This window comes from Garra rufa, chromosome 12 (genome assembly GCF_049309525.1).
Source record: "Garra rufa chromosome 12, GarRuf1.0, whole genome shotgun sequence".
NCBI lineage: Eukaryota > Metazoa > Chordata > Actinopteri > Cypriniformes > Cyprinidae > Garra > Garra rufa.
In genome coordinates, this window is record NC_133372.1 from 22669641 (window position 1) to 22689066 (window position 19426).

At 39.1% G+C, this 19426-nt stretch overlaps 1 protein-coding gene across 1 annotated transcript in view; it reads left to right on the top strand.

Annotated features, from left to right (window-relative positions):
- Nucleotides 1-19426, top strand: part of crocc2 (ciliary rootlet coiled-coil, rootletin family member 2) — a 72967-nt gene that overhangs the window by 15937 nt on the left and 37604 nt on the right. Inside the window, exons 4-6 of the mRNA XM_073852409.1 lie at nucleotides 14714-14881; nucleotides 15092-15175; nucleotides 18965-19071. Coding sequence (XP_073708510.1) covers nucleotides 14714-14881; nucleotides 15092-15175; nucleotides 18965-19071 — 359 coding nt within the window. The remainder of the gene's footprint in view (nucleotides 1-14713; nucleotides 14882-15091; nucleotides 15176-18964; nucleotides 19072-19426) is intronic.

A 19426-nucleotide genomic window follows, 5' to 3' on the forward strand; every position in this document is an offset into this window, starting at 1 on the left:
AGAGACTCCAGGTAGGTTCTGAAAAATGGTGGCGCTGGAGACTTAATGGTTCCTGATGGTTTCACACCCAATTCTTTACCTTAATTTTTAATTCTTTTGCAGTTAGCAAGTGTCTTTTCTTCTCCACCTGTTTTTTCTTACTGTGCTGTCCCAATGGTCATGCCTTAACTTTGCAAATTCTATTATTGCATTAGTATTGCATTCTTCTCATGGGCATTTATTAATTTTTAACTTTTAGTCTAAGTTAAATCTCTTTTTTGGCTAGCTTTATCTGTAAAAGAAAACATATGCACACTTATTCACACCTGAATATAAGACATTTCACTTCCAGGTTTCATGGAAGATTCTATATCACTTATAAATAATTAAATACAAAATCAATAGAAGTTATTAAGATCGACTTGCCTAATAATTCTGCACACACTGTATATGCAGGTGTGTATCTGGTACAGTATGTAAGAAATAATTGAAGGCCAATTTAATTATTAGAAAATAATGTTGTATCATGGCCATTATTTGATCATTTATAATGGACTGAAGTCAGTTATTCCACTTATACTATGGCTGCCACACGTCAAATATTGTTCAGATCTTGTATTTCAAAACATTCATCAGGTTTTTGTCCTTAAAATTCTGTTGTGTGTAGGATTAATATCTTACGCATCTCATCCCACGCTTCCGTTGCTAATTCCAAAATGTCATTTTAGACCTAGCAACGGAGGTGATGATAGCAGTCTAATGCAGTTATTAATAAAGATATTAGAGAGAGAGAGAGAAATTAATCAGATGTGTGAATCACCCAAGTCGGTGTTTCTTTCAACAGTGTTCAGCAGCAGCGTCTCTACTAATAGTGAATCTGTAAGTTTATTATCTTCAAGAACAGTGCCATTATTACCTCGCTTGAAAAAAAATATCATGTAGGTTTTTAAGTTGTTGAACTATTTTACTCATAAAAATCGCCAGAGCAGCGCTGACAACATCCTAGGCAAGTGCGAGTCCGTACTCAATGTGTGCGTGTTTGTATGGGAGAGAAAGCAGAGGAAAGAGAGTATGTGCTTTCCATACATAATAAAACATAATTTTGTGGCAAAAACATGGAAATAATTTTTGTTTTTATCTTGTTGTTTGCTACATTTACTTGCTTGGTCAGTGTTGTTGTGGGTTTTATTTCTTTTGCTGTTGTTTGCTGCAATGACCCTTGAAATAACTGAAATCATTTGCAAAGTGATATTGACATGTAATGTGGTCAAGACCTGCTTAGAACTACTTTAGCCATGCGTTTCCCTAAAAATAATTGTGCACCACGGAAAGTTCATCAGCCAATCATTCAACAGCCCCTATAGTATAATTATAAATAATAATTACATTAATACAAATAATTAAAATCTACACTTTCGCTTTTTATTATATGTGGCATCCATGCCAATAAGTGTTAGTATAAAGTCCAAGATCATTGCCATGTCAGCCAGCACAACATTATGCTTTTTTAAATTTTGGAAACTGCTGTTTTATTTGTTTGAATGGTAGATAAATGAGTGTGAGCATGGTCTTTTAGCCCATGAGTATGAAAAATGTGTGTTTTTGTCAGACCAGGTCACATATTTGTCTAGAAAAGCTGAGTGCAGCTAAAAATGAAACTTCTTTAATCATTTACTCACCCTTACGTCATTTCAAATCTTTAGATGTACTTTCTGTGGAACACAGGAGTGTCCTTCTCAGAAAAAAAAACAGAGTTTGGAACGACATGAGGGTAAAGGATGAAAAGATTTTCTTCAGAATTTTATAGGAATAGTTCAACCAAAAATAAAAATTCTGTCATCATTTACTTACCCTTATATCATTCCAAATCTCTTGTGCTTCTTTTATGTTATTTTATGTTTTACAGAAGAAAGTCATACAGGTTTGGAATGACATGAGGTTAAGTAGATGATAATAGAACCTCCAATTTCAAATAAAATGTGAGAAAACTCCACTGCTTGTGAATGTTATAACCTCTAATTAAACGCCATCTCTGACAATCTGACAATCCGGACTAACAGCAAGACTTGCTCAGCACTGTTCTTATGAATTACTAATTGTTACATTGGTTTATAAAAATGCTGGTAATAAGCCCCTTAGTCCAAATTGAAAATGTTAATGTTTTGATATTAATTAAGAGTTGCTGACAGAGTCCATTTTAGTGAATATTCTATGCCGAGTTGGAACACCAGGAAGCTTGACGGAAAATGAACATGATTCTAAATATGTTTTCTCTCATATTAGAGGATCAATCCACTCTTATGACCACATGGAGGGAGAAGCTGAATATTCTTGGCCCTTGTGCAAAGAGCTTTCAGTGGCCTTGAAAATGTTCTCTTGTTGGCAGATGAATCAAAGTGCTGCCGTTCCTTGATGTATTGTGAAATATTTATCAAACGAGACAATACAAGGAGTGGCACAAATCATAAATATTAAGTAATATAAAAAATGCTAACTCAAAACACATTTTAGTGAGAGGGCAGCACGGGGCCTCTCTCTTTCCATTAAAAAAAGGACACTGAATCTGGGGAATAGATACTTTAAAAAACTTTACAAATATAAACCATGCATCCGGTCTTTTGCAATATGTTGCATGTTGATCGTTATTGTAAAATGTCAGTAGGTGACCTTAAAAGAAAGGCGAACATTTGGGATGGGGCTCCTCCTGCATTAGTGGCCCTCGGAGGCCATTCTGAATGACTGTTCTGCTGAGGACCGTAAGAAGTACATATTCAATGTGTGGTCAGTGGATAGAGTAGAATGATGTGGTGAGTAAGCCTTGGTCACACTTCTTTCTGACGCAGATGTCATTCATAAACAATTAGGGCAAATGGCAGTGAGGAGTTTTAAACCCTTTCTTCTAATACTGCTCTTAGAGAAATAGCTCCAGTTTTACTAACAGCTTGAGCCAGCACAAACCGTCTTTTGGTGTTAGAATAGTACTGTCAGGATTTACTGAAAGTCGTGGACATAGTTATTTTTGCGCCTGACCTTATCGAATATGCATTTGTAGGTGTTTCCTTTTCAGACGCAAAATTTATGGGAGTAGGATATTAAAATTAATCACGAAATGCTTTTAACTAACGTTTGCGCTCGTCAAATTACTGGTATTTGCAGCATTATTTAATGCCCAAAAAAAGCATTTCTTAAAACAGGTGGTAATTTGCGCTGCTCTTAGTAGATTGTGCTGGTCATTATGGAAATGATCTGGCTGCATCTGTGTTCTTTAATGTGTGCATTGTCAGTAAATTACATGCAGAATTTTCCCCTCCCATCGGCGCCTTTATGGAGTTGCGCTCTAACGCTAATTTGCCCTGTTTAGTAAAACTGGCCCGTGGTGTGTTAGTTTTCTAGGTTAAAAGAATAGTAAATGTAAAAACTGTGCTTTGTGCTGCTTTATTATACCTCATCAGTTCATAGTGATGGTCTGTCGAGCTCAAAAAGGATAAAACAACACAAAAGTGCAATGAAAGCTGGCCATAGTCAACTTGTGTGTTATATTCCAAGTCTTCTGAAGCCCTATAATAGCTTTGTCTGAGAACCTAAACGCTACTAAACTCGTAGCTCTCAAATCAAATATAGTGCCCATGACAACTTAGTTACATCAAACATCACTGGTTCTTCCGTGACAAGCAAACAAAAGACTTATCAGCAACTGCACCAAATTTGCTTTTTTTAATGCTCAGTTTGGTATCAAAGCCCGTTTCTGCCACTGAATAAAGAATAAAAAAATGGTAATTGTGAATTTTATCTCACAATTCTGACTTTTATTCGTGCAATTGCGAGTTTTCATCTTGCAATTCTTACCTTTTTTCAGTATTGCATGATATATACTCAGTTGAGAGTTATTAAGTCACAACTGCATGTTATAAACTCACAATTGCGCAAAATAAAGTCAGAGTTCTGAGAAATAAAGTCAGAATTGGAAGATATAGATATAAATTGCAAGATATAGTCACAATTCTGACTTGTTTCATGCAACTGCGAGTTTTCATCTTGCAATTCTGGCCTTTTTTTCTCAGTATTGCATGATATATACTCAGTTGAGAGTTAAGTCACAACTGCATATTATAAACTCACAATTGCGAAAAATAAAGTCACCATTCTGAGAAATAAAGTCAGAATGGCGAGATATAGATTCTGTCTTTATAACTCGCAATTGCAAGTTGAGATAAAAAGTCGCAGTTCTGTAAACAAGAAGTCTTTCTTTTTCTCACGTCAGATTTAGACTTTATAATTCACAATTCTGAGAAAAAAAGTCAGAAATGTGAGATGTAAACTTGCAATTTTGGGGGCAACATCATTCTAAGAGGCTACAACAGTCAGTTGTGTGGACTCTCAATTTAGACTCTCAGTTTATTTTTGATTGTTTTTTTTTTCTGTACGGTGAATGGCACAAAGTGCACTATATAGGTCATAGGGAATGATTTAGACAGTCTAAATATGCTTTGTTGGTAAATATGCTTCATTGTTTGGGGCGAATGAAGTTTGGTTCTGGTCCAGAAACACGATAGCACAGAACGGATCATATGCATTTGAATTCTACACAGAATGCTATATTTTATAGCGATATGGATGAGATTGTGGCCATTATATGCTGTCAAATGCGGCTTTACCGGGTTGAACAGCTCTAGCCGAAGCTATGAAATAAACAAAATGCTATTGGCTATTTAAAACAGGGGGCAGGACTACTTGATATGTCCCGCCCTGTCTTTCTGTTTCAGTTGAAATTACATCAACACATAGAGTAACGCTGTGTTTTTCAAAGCACTTCAGTGGAACTTTAAACAGCAAAACAAAAGAATGGTCATCCTGTGCTATGTGTTTTAGTGGCTTACAGTCATACACCCCCGTGAATGCTTGCCCTCATTTGATGTAAAGGAAAGATCTTAACCAGAATTTTAAATGTACTTTTACTGTAAGGACATTGCATAAAGCTTTAATCTTAACAAAAGCATGTGGCTAGCACCCGTGTTTGAAAATTCATCACTTATACATACACCGCAAAGGCTGAGTGGCCTCTAGACATGTGTGACAGCATTCTCCCCATGGACCAGAGCCAAGCCTGTGGCGGCAGATTGGCTGCAACATGAGAGAGGGACCAGCTCTTGAATTTAATACCATCATAATGCTGGGTTTGTTTAGTGCCGCTAGCAAGAAGGATCCAATATCGACACATGTCATTGCATCATCCATCAGCCCTGCTTCAGAGCCCTCCTGTCTTTTTGATGCTGATGGTAAAGTTTCCTTCAGTAGCAAATCTGACATCATTTTTTAACATGGTTACTGTTAAGATTTGAATTGGAGAAGTTGGTTCTGGACAGTAATTAAAGGCAGGTTGATTCCATTCTCTCAAAGTTCTTGGGAAATTATCTGTTTGGAAAAAGAGAGATGCTTTAAATCGCTTATGGATAGGAGAGCTCATGATATTGCCTGTCCATCAGGATACCAAATCCACCAAATCAATTAATGTCATAACCATGTGTTTAAAATGTGAAAATATAACTGGGAATTAAATTTCTAAGCCTGAATAAAAGGTGGCTGTGACTCTATATTCATATCAATGTGATTTTAAAGGGATAATTCAGCAAAAAAATGAAAATTCTGTCACTAATTACTAGCCCTCATGTCGTTCCAAACCTGTAAGACCTTTGTTCATCTTCAGAACACAAATTAAGTTATTTTTGATGAAATCCAAGGGCTTTCTGACCCTGCATAGACAACAACAGAACTGACACATTCAAGGCCTAGTAAGATAGTAAAGACATTGTTAAAATTGTCCTTGTGACATCAGTGGTTTAACTGTAATGCTTTCTGTGTGCAAATAAAGCAAAAATAACAATATTAACCAATTTCTATGCTGTGCATTCATGAGAGTACCACAACGCATGCGTATTCTCGTAGCTTCATAACAACATCACGGTTGAACCACATGGACTATTTTAATGATGTCCTTTCTGGTCCTTGAACGTATTAGTTGTTTGCTGTCTATGCAGGGTCAGAAAGCTCTTGGATTTCATCAAAAATATCTTAATTTGTGTTCCAAAGATGAACAAAGGTCTTACAGGTTTGAAACGACAAGAAGGTGAGTAATTAGTGACAGAATTTTAATTTTTAGCTGAACTATTCCTTTAAATCTTGTTTCTCATTGCACGCTTGTGTCAGAATCTAACTTTTATATTTTAGAATATGACCATATCTCACAAACATCACTTTATATTTTGCAGTTGTGACTGTTTAGAATTGTTTCACAATGTAAATTTACTGTATATCTCACAATTGCAACTTTTAGACAATAGACAATGTGAATATATCTGGCAGTTGTGATTTTTGCTTTGCGTAATTGTGACCCTCACAGTCTCACAATGTGATAGTCACAATGTGACTTTAAATCTTTGTTTCTCGTAATTATGCCATTGTTATTCTCATTGCAACTTTATATCTTAAAGTGTGACATGATTTCTTAGCCATGATTTTGTTTTTGGCAATTTTGTCTTATAATTTCTTGTAATTGGGACACAGTGTGACAGTGTGTTGCAATGGAAATACCTCACATTGTTTCTTTATGTCTCACAGCCGACTTTCTTATTTGTATTTATTTATGTATTTTTGAAGCAAATGTACATACAGAAATACTGTACATACACACTAGAGGTGTGCTGTGCTGCACCCCTGACCCCCATGAGCTTTTAAGGCAGAACAATGTGCTTGTGGGTAAGTGCCATTTATTTCATGACTTTGCATCAAACGCTTTTTGTGTTGTAGCAACAAATTGCCTCTAATTGTGCCAAAATAGTTGCAAAGATACATAATCAATAGGGTAGTGCAGCTGTTTCCAAAGGAGCCTTTAAACACAGCTGCTGCTGCACCCAGCGTCCCCCCTCTCTCTTCTGACTCGTCCTCCACCCATGTTTTTCATTTTCTGTTCGCTTTCAAAAGCTGTCACCTTAACAACGGGCCATATAATAAGTCCCTGTTCCCTTATGAGCCCTGAACCCCAAAACCGCCCAGAGCCGGGTGCTGGTTTGCCCCTCTTTGTAGTATACGGAATTAAAGCTCTCGGAATGGCTGTTTGAAAATGTTTTATTAAGTTTTGCGAAGCCCTTGGCTCCAGTTGGGAACAGGGGGACTATTGTCCCTTGCATCTTGTAGAGGCTGCTGTTCAGCTTAACAGCAGATGAGTGTTAGCCTGTGATTTCAGTATGACCTGTGGTTGTGTGTATTTCTGTGTTTCACACTTCTTTGCCAAAAGGATGAAGGTGACTCTACTTCCACCTTTTACTCTCTCTCTCTCTACCCCTCGCTCTCTCTTTTTCTTGCTTTGTTTGAATCAGCTGAGGCAGCATGTTGTTGTGTTGAGAGGAAACATGTGGTTTTTGTTAGTAGGGACTGGGTGTCTGGCACCATGATATACACTGGGGGTTAAAGGAAGATGGGAGGGGTTGGAGGGGTAATGGGACATTGCGATTGAAGACCCCGTAGGAGGATGGGAATCAAAGGAGAAACACTCTGCCATTGTGACATACAACTTTCTCCTCTCTATACACGCTACCTGTGTTTTTTCAATGAATAAGTTTAAGACAAATGTACTTGAGAAGCAAAAATGTGGGATATTAAAGGGATAGTTCACCCAGAAATTAAAATTCTGTCATTAATTACCCTCGTGTCTTTCCAAACCCGTAAGAACACAAACATAAGGTGCTTTGATAAATTCTAAAAGCTTTCTAATGCTGCATAGACAGCAACACAATGAAACGTTCAAGGCTCGAAAAGGTAGTAAGGACTTGATAAAACAAACCCTGTGACCTTAGTTGTTTAACTGCAGTGTTATGAAGCTACGAGAATACTTTTTGTGCGCAAAGACTGTAGAAACAAAAAACAAATATAGCTGCAAGCAGTGATTACCGGGGGTCAAGCGCTTTAAGGCATTTAAGCACACATGAAAAAAGTTATTTTTTTTGAAAATACAGGTAATTTACCATAGAAATATAATGTTTTGTAACGTTCATGACTGTTATAGCGCTAGCTGTGGTCCGATCTCCTTAAAAGTTTGCATGCTTGTTTAGAATCACCTGTCGCATGTGCTCACCAGGTTTCGTGTTTTAAGTTTTAAGTTTTTCTTCAGGCTTTGTAGGATTTTGGTTAAAATTCGGACAGGCTTTTTTTCTAAACAACCCCATTAGCTTCCCAAAGGGTAAATTTGAACATTTTTTTAAATAATTATTGACAGAGTCCAGAGAATTGTACTGCAATGTTTTTTTTTTTCAGATTGAGCGAAAAACCTAGGACTAGTTCTCAAAGGGTTTTTTCATCTTTGCAATCGTTTATTTCTCACAGACCTTTGGGGCCGTGAGTCAAACAGGCCCAATGAGTTTTTTTTTTCCGATCAGCCTACGTTAACCACATCTAATAGGTGCTCAAACTTTATCGGCCAATGGTGGCCATGTTTTTTTGAGATACACAAATTTCCCTATAGACACTTGTGGCACTTTGGACCAAGACTGTGAAGTGATTTTAATGTTGATAGGACAAATAGTTGGGTAGGTCTAGCCATTTTTGTTTTATACGTCTTATAGCGCCACCAAGTCAGATTGTACAGTCGTGGCCAAAAGTTTTGAGAATGACACAAATATTAGTTTTCACAAAGTTTGCTGCTAAACTGCTTTTAGATCAACTCAATCAACTTCTGGGCCAAATCCTGACTGATAGCAACCCGTTCTTTCATAATCACTTCTTGGAGTTTATCAGAATTAGTGGGTTTTTGTTTGTCCACCCGCCTCTTGAGGATTGACCACAAGTTCTCAATGGGGTTAAGATCTGGGGAGTTTCCAGGCCATGGACCCAAAATTTCAACGTTTTGGTCCCCGAGCCACTTAGTTATCACTTTTGCCTTATGGCACGGTGCTCCATCGTGCTGGAAAATGCATTGTTCTTCACCAAACTGTTGTTGGATTGTTGGAAGAAGTTGCTGTTGGAGGGTGTTTTGGTACCATTCTTTATTCATGGCTGTGTTTTTGGGCAATATTGTGAGTGAGCCCACTCCCTTGGATGACAAGCAACCCCACACATGAATGGTTTCAGAATGCTTTACTGTTGGCATGACACAGGACTGATGGTAGCACTCACCTTTTCTTCTCCGGACAAGCCTTTTTCCAGATGCCCCAAACAATCGGAAAGAGGCTTCATAGGAGAATATGACTTTGCCCCAGTCCTCAGCAGTCCATTCGCCATACTTTTTGCAGAAGATCAATCTGTCCCTGATGTTTTTTTTGGAGAGAAGTGGCTTCTTTGCTGCTCTTCTTGACACCAGGCCATCTTCCAAAAGTCTTGGCCTCACTGTGCGTGCAGATGCGCTCACACCTGCCTGCTGCCATTCCTGAGCAAGCTCTGCACTGGTGGCACTCCGATCCCGCAGCTGAATCCACTTTAGGAGACGATCCTGGCGCTTACTGGACTTTCTTGGACGCCCTGAAGCCTTCTTAACAATGCAGTGGAACGTTTTTTTCGGGATTAAGTAAATTTTCATGGCAAAGAAGGACTATGCAATTCATCTGATCAATCTTCATAACATTCTGGAGTATATGCAAATTGCTATTATAAAAACTTAAGCAGCAACTTTTCCAATTTCCAATATTTATATAATTCTCAAAACTTTTGGCCACGACTGTACATTGAGTTTGGCAAAGATATCTCATTCTGTTCAGGAGTTATAGCCATTTTACTTTTACACAAGTTTATATGATTCTTTAGGGTCTTAATAAAAAGTCTTTAATACACGTTGGTTAAAAATTCTCAATAGTAGTGTAAAAAACACCCTTTTACCTTGTCAAAATTAGCTCTGCAAAAATTCAACTAATTTTATTGCATGGTCCTTTAAATGCAAATGAGCTCTGCTCGCCCCGCCCCTCTCTGCTGTGGGATTATGAGCTGTAATGTTTACTTTAGTCACATTTAGCTGCGTTTAGCCACGAAAATTGCCAACTAGCACATTATTAAGAAAGGCCATTTGCAAAGATGCATAAAAAAACCCTTATACTCACCTCTGCTGTGGGTGAAGCTGCATCAGAAACAATTCGAACGAACATAGATGCATATGTAGATCAGGATCGGCACTTTCCTTTTAAAAAACGAAAGTAACGTTATCCTCTGCGTCTTCAGCGGCTCAGATGTCGGGAGTAAATGACTACTGCTATGTTCATTATTACATCCAACAACAGAACACCTCAATCGTTCAATTGGAGACATTCTTGTCTTCCTCTGCACCTAAGTCGACACAATGGCGAACTGTTTCAGCTCGGTGAGGGCAGGTCTAAGGTAAGGCACTCATGTCAATCAACTATCATGGGAGTAGCCTCTGCCGGTGTGCCGTCACACCAACAAGAAGCTGAGAATCACCTGATTTTAAAAAGGGGATATTACTTTTAAAGATTAAAAAAATACCACTGGGTGGATTTTTATCATTGTAGGGTGGTTGTGTACACAAACTGCCAAAACACATTAATGTTCAAACAACATGTAAAAGTGAGTTTTGCATCCGATGACCCCTTTAAGACACCCCTTTACGACAGTGAATCGAAAGTTTAACGTTTTTTATAATTATTGATATTTGCTCTCCAGAGAATCTTTTTGCACGGGTTTGGTTCCGATCGTGTGAAAAACCTAGGACTATTTCACAAAAGCAGGTTTTGCATAAAATCCAAAATACTATCGTATCTGAGGCATGCAAGACACTTGGGCCTGCGACTGAGGCCCCGTTTACACTGCAGATCTTGATGCCCAATTCTGATTTGATGCCTATATCCGATTTTTTGGGCTGTCCGTTTACACGTTCTTTCAGTTATGACCTATATCCGATTCATGCGTTTACACTTGCCATACCATCTTAAACATCACGCATGCATTGTTAACGTTTACCTCCTTCACTCCTCCTGAGAATAATACGTGATCAGTGCTGATCAAACGAGTCACAATTAACACATTTTTAAAAATATGATACGTGATTTGTTGGACTACGCTACATCCATTTGAAGTCGATAGAGTCAGCAAAGTTGATTATGAGAAAGATTAAAGTTTTCCTCCAGCTCTTTTCTTATTAATAATTACTATATTAATAATCACAATACGGCTATTTCTTATTTTATATTGGCTATTATAAATGAGAACAGTATAACAAATAGCCTAGAAAGAAAGAAAACATTACCTTTATCAATTTACAAAAGCATTCATATGTGAAAAACACATACTCAAATGTGTTTATTAGAAACAAATAGCAAAAGCAGTTTAAAGAAGTGCAGCGAGCGATTCTCTCTTTTCTTTTATGGTTAGATTATCATTAATGAGACCGATTACTGTACAGATATACTACAATGCACGAAACAAGTTCAGTGGTGTATAGTGGAGGGTAGGCAGGTATATGGCATATACTCACTTCTTTATCAGGCGGCTTTGCGTATACCCACTTTTAAATCCCCTCTGATGCGCATCATGTCCTGCATTAGCCAAAATCATGACAGTCCACCACAGGTCATATGTGAATAAATGTAAATATTTGCTAAAAACACAATAAAAACAGTGATGATGCAGTCAGGACCGTGGCGCCGGCTTGCTTTGAAATATATTCGATGATTGCGCCTGATGCGCCTGCTTCGTCTCGTGCACCCCATCATAATAACGAAAACAATACCTTACAAATAAAAAAAGCGGGTTTTTACGATCACAAATTTCTTAAACCAGTGAACCCATGTAAACTTTTAAATGGGGGCATACACACTTCTCCAGGCACCACTACACCACTGAGTATAATGTTACACATTATTTTTTTTTTATGTTACAAATAATGTTACACGCTACACATATGTTTTTCACAAACAGTTCCCCAAGCGTATACTGTAATTCTGTGTATATGTGTATATGGGTTTGCAAGCCGTCGGAAGCGCGTAATGCGCACACTTTGGATGACAGTCAGCGCGAGAAGTGAGCAGAGAAAAGATAATCCTCTCAGTAATTGTACAAAAAAATAAACTGTTACATTTCTAATCACTATTTGGAGCATTTGGGATCTCTAGACGGGGGCGTATTAAACTAATTTTCGTAAAAATACCTCAACCGACCTTTTTCAATTTTTCACGATTTTGCCTGTGGCTGTACCTAAAAATATTCTGTGCGTATTTACACTCACTTTGACAGCAAGGCTAACATAAGATGTCATTAAACCACAGAGAAGTACCAAATTGTAGCAATTTTAATGACGTACAGAACGCAATGCCTCAGAAGATCCGATCTGCCTGTTGTCATGATCGGGGCTGTGGGTTTTCCCTCAGCCACCTGGGGTCGCTGTTTTCCCTTCCCTGCACTGCACTTCCCTGAGTGTTCACTTGTCCTGATTATGTCACCTGTTATTCCCCAGCTGTTCACAATCACCAGTGTCTTTATAATCTCCACACTTCCACTACCCTGGTGAGTCTGCATTGTTTTCATGTTTTCATGTTTTCATGTTTCCTGTTTCGATGTCATCTTGCTCAAGTCTTGCTCTAGTCGTGTTTGTGCCGTGTTGGCCTTTTGTTGGTTTGTTCGTTTGTTTAGTTTGTTTGTTTTATTAAATATTATTTCTTACCTGCTTTTGGACCCAGACCTCCCTTATTCATCCTTAATTTACCGATGACAGAATGCAGACTCCACTGATGGGTCCAGCGGGGAGATTTTTTTTTGAGGAGGCGGCGTCCACCCGCTTGGGGGCAGCGACCACCCGTTCGGTTCCAGACACAGAGGGGATGTCCTTCGAGGCGGCGTCGGCCAAGCGGTTCGAGTTCATCTACGCCTGCCTGGCGGCGATGGACACCCGCAGTGCCGAGGCTGTGTGGAAGCGCCCCTGCTTTGCGGAGGCGGCTGCGCGTCCTGTTCCTGACGCTGAGGCGGCTGCGCGTCCTGTTCCTGACGCTGAGGCGGCTGCGCGTTCTGTTCCTGACGCTGAGGCGGCTGCGCGTCCTGTTCCTGACGCTGAGGCGGCTGCGCGTCCTGTTCCTGACGCTGAGGCGGCTGCGCGTCCTGTTCCTGACGCTGAGGCTGCTGCGCGTCCTGTTCCTGACGCTGAGTCGGCTGCGCGTCCTGTTCCTGACGCTGAGGCGGCTGCGCGTTCTGTTCCTGACGCTGAGGCGGCTGCGCGTCCTGTTCCTGACGCTGAGGCGGCTGCGCGTCCTGTTCCTGACGCTGAGGCTGCTGCGCATCCTGTTCCTGACGCTGAGTCGGCTGCGCGTCCTGTTCCTGACGCTGAGGCGGCCGCGCGCTCTGTTCCTGGTGCGGAGGCGGCCACGCACTCTGTTCCTAGCGCTGAGACGGCTGCGATTTCTGTTGCTGGCGCGACGGAGACTGCGCTGCACGGGCCTGGCCCGCCATCCCTCCCCCTGAGTTGCCTTCCTCCGTACCTCCTCCCTCCAGACTTTGGGAACGTCTGGGAGCCGTTCCGTAAGGAGGGGGTAATGTCATGATCGGGGCTGTGGGTTTTCCCTCAGCCACCTGGGGTCGCTGTTTTCCCTTCCCTGCACTGCACTTCCCTGAGTGTTCACTTGTCCTGATTATGTCACCTGTTATTCCCCAGCTGTTCACAATCACCAGTGTCTTTATAATCTCCACACTTCCACTACCCTGGTGAGTCTGCATTGTTTTCATGTTTTCATGTTTTCATGTTTCCTGTTTCGATGTCATCTTGCTCAAGTCTTGCTCTAGTCGTGTTTGTGCCGTGTTGGCCTTTTGTTGGTTTGTTCGTTTGTTTAGTTTGTTTGTTTTATTAAATATTATTTCTTACCTGCTTTTGGACCCAGACCTCCCTTATTCATCCTTAATTTACCGTGACACCTGTTTACAAGACAGTCGCATTGGCACATATCCGATTTATATCTGATTTATTTCCACATATGAATGAGGCCTGAAACCGATCTCGAAATATCCGAATGCATGCGTTTTTTACCCGTTTACACTGTCATAGAACAGATCCGATCTGTGCCACATATGAGCAAAAAATCGGAATTGTGTCGCATTTAACTGACAGTGTAAACGGGACCTGATAGTTTAGGAGTTATGAGCGATTTCATACTTTTGATCGCTGTAGAGCCCCAGTTTGGCTGATTGGGGTGAGCCTTGGTGACATTGTTGGCCGTGTGAGTACTACCATTCCTCCGAGTTTCAAGTCTTTACGACTTACGGTTTTGTCTGCACGATCAGTTTTACTTGGAGATCACTGATCCATAACCATTTTAACAATTACAATAGGGTTTTAATGCTATGTGCTTGAACCCCTAAAAGTAACGACTTTACACATCAGTTCCTTCTCTTCCATGTCAGACTCAACCATGTGTTCACGAGAGTACCACGACGCAGTAAGGACTATTTTCACAATGTCCTTACTACCTTTCTTGGCCTTGAACCTGTCAGTTGTGTTACTGCAGGGTCTGAAAGCTCTCAAAAATATCTTAATTTGTGTTCCAAAGATAAACGAAGGCCTTATGGATTTGAAACAACATGAGGGTGAGTAATTAATGACAGAATTTTCATTTTTGGGTGAACTATTCCTTTAATATTTAGTCTTTTGCAACAATTATTCACTGTAAATGTCACTAAATCATGATAATACAAATTGTTAACAGCCATAAAGGGACTAAAAGGTGATTAAGCAGTGTATTGTGTGCATATGTCTTTGCAGCTGGAGCAGATGCTGTTGCAGCAGTCAGGAGATTCAGACCAGCAGAGTGTGTATGGCGCAGAGCAGGGTTGGCCAAGAGAGGAAGGACGATCTTATAGGCTGAAGCTCCAGGCCTTTCAGGAAAGCCAACACAGACAGGCTCAGCTGGTGCAGAAACTACAGGCAAAGGTCCACTGTTAGATGTGGTCACATCCAACACATTTAATTTAGTCAAAGATGGGAAAGATTCTTTGAGGGAAGAAAAGATTTTGTAATTCTTGGGTACTTACTTAGAATATACATATCAAAAAGAAACCATGAAGGTTTGGTGTAGTTGTGGGAATGTGCTCCATCTTAAGTTGCAGAGTGAAGAGTGAAAGTATGTGTCTGTGTCCGCAGTTGCTCCAGTATAAGAAGAGATGTGGAAATCTAGAGCAGCAGGTGCTGGAGAAAACCTCAGAGTCAGAGAAGCTGAGGCTCTCGGTATGTCTCACTGGAGAACTTCACAGCCTTTACTGATAGAAGAACACATGAGGGGCTTTTGCACCGGAGAAACCTTTTCATAGTTCCTAGAACTATTGGTGGAAGTTTTCGCTTTTTGGCGTGTTCACACCACAGGAGCTAGAAACATATTAAGTTCTAGGAACTTTGTTTGGGGGAACCAAATTAGCTCCTACTTCAGAGTAGAGTCTAAAACAGTTCTATAGGAAATACCAGTGACGTAAATGTACGCTGATTGGCCAAATGCATACGAAACACATTTTCACATTTTTAAAAAGCCATGTAAAAATATTTACTCCACAAATATAAAAAACAACGATAACAGTGATAACAGCAACATTTAGTTCTTTTGTTAGCCTCGATGATAAGTAACACTACAATTTGTCATAGGAGATTCAGTCTGATTTTCATGCTCTTTTAAATCATACAGGTTGTTGACATTTGTAAATGCCACAAATGAAGTCGCTGTCAGCCGCTTCAGAGTTCCTGCTGCCAATGCTAATGCAACCTGAGGGGGAAATTGGTTCTCTAGGAACTACCTAGGAACTGAGTTCCCAGAACTACGTGGTGCGAAAGCCCCTATTATTCTTTCACACAAAAATTTCAGTTGGAGCTTTTTAATTTGAAGAAATCTCTATGCTCCTGTGAATTTTGTTATACAATTGTGGTCATGTGTATTTTGGTGTGTAAGATATACAGTTAAAGTCAAAAGTTTACATACACCTCGCAGAGTCTGCAAATTGTTAATTATTTTACCAAAATAAGAGGGATCATATGAAATGCATTTTTTATTTAGTACTGACCTAAATAAGATATTTCACATGAAAGACATTTACATATAGTCCACAAGAAAAAAATATGGTTGAATTTATAAAAATTACCCTGCTCAAAAGTTTACATACACTTGATTCTTAATACTGTGTTGTTACCTGAATGATCCACAGCTGTTTTTTGGTTTTTTTTACTCTTTCCAAGAATGACCGTATGATTCTGACATCCATCTTTTCACACTGAGGACAACTGAGGGACTCAGATGCAACTATTACAGAAGGTTCAACCGCTCACTGATGCTTCAGAAGGAAAAAATATGCATTAATAACCAGGAGGTGAAAACTTTTTAAATTTTAAGATTTAACATATTTTGTCTTCTGGGAAACATATAAGTATCTTCTGTAGCTTCTAAAGGCCAGTACTAAATGAAAAAGGTGTGATATTTAGGCAAAATAAGAAAATATTACACATATTACACTTCCTTCTGTTCAAAAGTTTACACCCCTGGCTCTTAAGGCATTGTGTTTCCTTCTGAAGCATCAGTGAGTGCTTGAACCTTGTGTAATAGTTGCATATGAGTCCCTCAGTTGTCTTCAGTGTGAAAAGATGAACCTCAAAATCATCCAGTCATTGTTGAAAAAGGTTCAAATACACAAAAATGCTGAAAAACCAAAGAACTGAAGAACAACAGGCAGTTTAACTGTTCAGGACAAACAAGAGACTCATGAACAGGGCCGGCGCTAGCCATCTGGGTGCCCTAAGCACAAATGCTTGGTGGTGCCCTCCCAAACCAACCACCCACCACCACCAAAGGAATAACAACCATTCAGAATTTCTTAGTTAGGTTCTCTTAGGTTACCTACGGATGACGTCACGGACACTACGTCCATATTTTTTTACAGTCTATGACTTTAACTCACTAAAATAAAATAATAATTGAAGAGCGCGGTTCAAACGGCTTTGCCTTATTTTTCAAAATATAAAATCGCCTGAATTTTGTAAAAAACGATAGAGTTTGGAGAGGAAAAGGTAAAAAGCAATACAAAACAAACAATTTACAGGTTGTGTTGTCATTCTTTTGCTCTCAAACTGAATGCAATGTAATAAGAGGCCTTATTTAATAATAACATTAACAGTGAAGCATGCATCTAACTCTGGGTGAAAAGCTTATAATAAAATCGCCAAAATTTGTCTACGTGTTAAGAATGAATAGTATAACACATTTCCAAAGCTGTAAAAGGTTATTTAAAAATAAAGCATTCATTATAAACTGTTTACTGTCTTAAGTGCACCCATTTATTTAGTCTACAAATTAAAATAATAATTATAATAATTACAATTATTAGTATTATTTACGGTGAGCATTGCTGTCACACACATAAGAGCCCTGCACTATTGTTTCAGCTATTAAAATAGTCCAGTTTTGTATGTAACGCAAAGTGATTATATTTCATTTCGTTTTTATTAAGTTAATTTAGAAAAAACGTTTGGAGCATTTTTTGTTCGTTAAATATAAGTTTTTGATTTTTAAAGTAACGACCAAGCGGCCAGCGGCAGAGAATGAGTTGATCATATTGTGTTTGATCAATCTTGCCTTCTCAGATAATCACGACTTGCCTAAAATAAATATAGATCTAGGCCTAAAAGAGTTAAAGTATAAAACAATGTTCATTTCAATGTTAAAATAATATAAATGTGCGGTATTAGGCACAAATGCAATCACTTGTTTTTTTGCAGTGGAAACAATTTCTAATATTCCGTCATTTTTGCTCATAAAGGTACAAGTAATACATTATTCGGGACTGTATAGGGTCTACTTTTATTTGTGTGCACTCACAATATCAACAAAACGTTATCAAACGGTGCTTGAAACGTTGAAAACAAACATGATCCCCTCATGTCATCTCAACAGGAGTTCTTCTCAGCAAAACACAGAAAATACACAACTCACAGACAAGATACATGTATTTATAGAAAGCTTTAAATTATTACTTAACGAAATAGAACAAATCAAAAACAAAAACTATTTCATTATGTAGTCTGTAAAGATTAATTTTTCTCTAAAGGCGCGTCCAAAGAGGAAATGGCGATCGGCAACTTCATCCTTGCTAGACACTGACTCAGAAAACACAAGCGTTTATTTTAGGGATGCACGATATGTATCGGTCGATAACTTGCGCGTTTTGTCAGTAAAGCCGGTTCTGTAATCAGCGGTAAATGCCATCAGGTGCGTGATTTCACGTTGAGCCGTATATACTACACACAGCCGTTGTTTACAGACGAGCTGCGCACATTCACACTGATAATGAACATTGCTATGCGCAGCTCGTCGGTAAACAACGGCTGTGTGTAGTATATACGGCTCAACGTGAAATCACGCACCTGATGGCATTTACCGCTGATTACAGAACCGGCTTTACTGACAAAACGCACAAGCTTTATCGACCGATTGGTATCGGTGCATCCCTAGTTTATTTTACAATAATTACCAATAGGATAAAACACAGGCGGTGAATATAAACACTTTTATATTAGTTTAATGTTGAAATTAACATTGTTTTATACCTGAACCTGCTTTTGTATATCAACATGCTTTATACATATTTTATTTGTTATTTATACTAGTAGCCTGTTTTGATGATTTTTCACGACCCAGATTTTTTGGTGCCCCCCCAGGCACTTGGTGCCCTACGCACAGTGCGTGGTGTGCGTGTGCGGAGCGCCGGCGCTGCTCATAAACAACTATCACTAAACAGCACAGTATTAAGAATTAAGTGTAAACTTTTGTACAGGGTCATTTTTATGAATTCAACTATTATTTTCTCTTGTGGACTGTATGTAAACGTATTTTATGTGAACTATCTAATCCAGGTTAGTACTAAATAAACTAATTTGCATTTTGCATGATCCCTCTTATTTTGCTAAAACAATTAGCATTTTGCAGATTCTGCAAGGTATATGTAAACTTGACTTAAACCTTTCTCTGTCTATGTTTTTTAGCTCCAGTCACACCTAGACACTTCAGCACACCGTCTCCAGCGCTTTGAGCAGGATCACAGTATGGATGTCCAAAGTAAACTTGCACTGCTGGAGGATGAGCAGAAACGGTAAGAACAAGAGTGATATGCGCTTCTGAAAATGAGAGCCGGGCAGACTGAGGTAAAATGAGAGAGAATGGGTGAATCAGCCAAAGAGTATGTCAAGACTGTTTGGAACCAAATTGTACATTTTGGAAAATAAGAGTGATAAACCTTGTAGAGAGTTTATGTTTTCTTTTTGCTTTCTCCTTTTACTTAGTTGGAAAATAAAGCTAAAGATGGTAGTTGTGTTTTGAAATATGGTACCTGGTTTCCAAAACCAGCATGACCACCACAAACCAGAGTGACCTTGTAGCTAATCCAAGATTGTCTGTCAGCTAGCACCACCTAAAGACCAGTTTATATCAACTAATAAACAGCATAG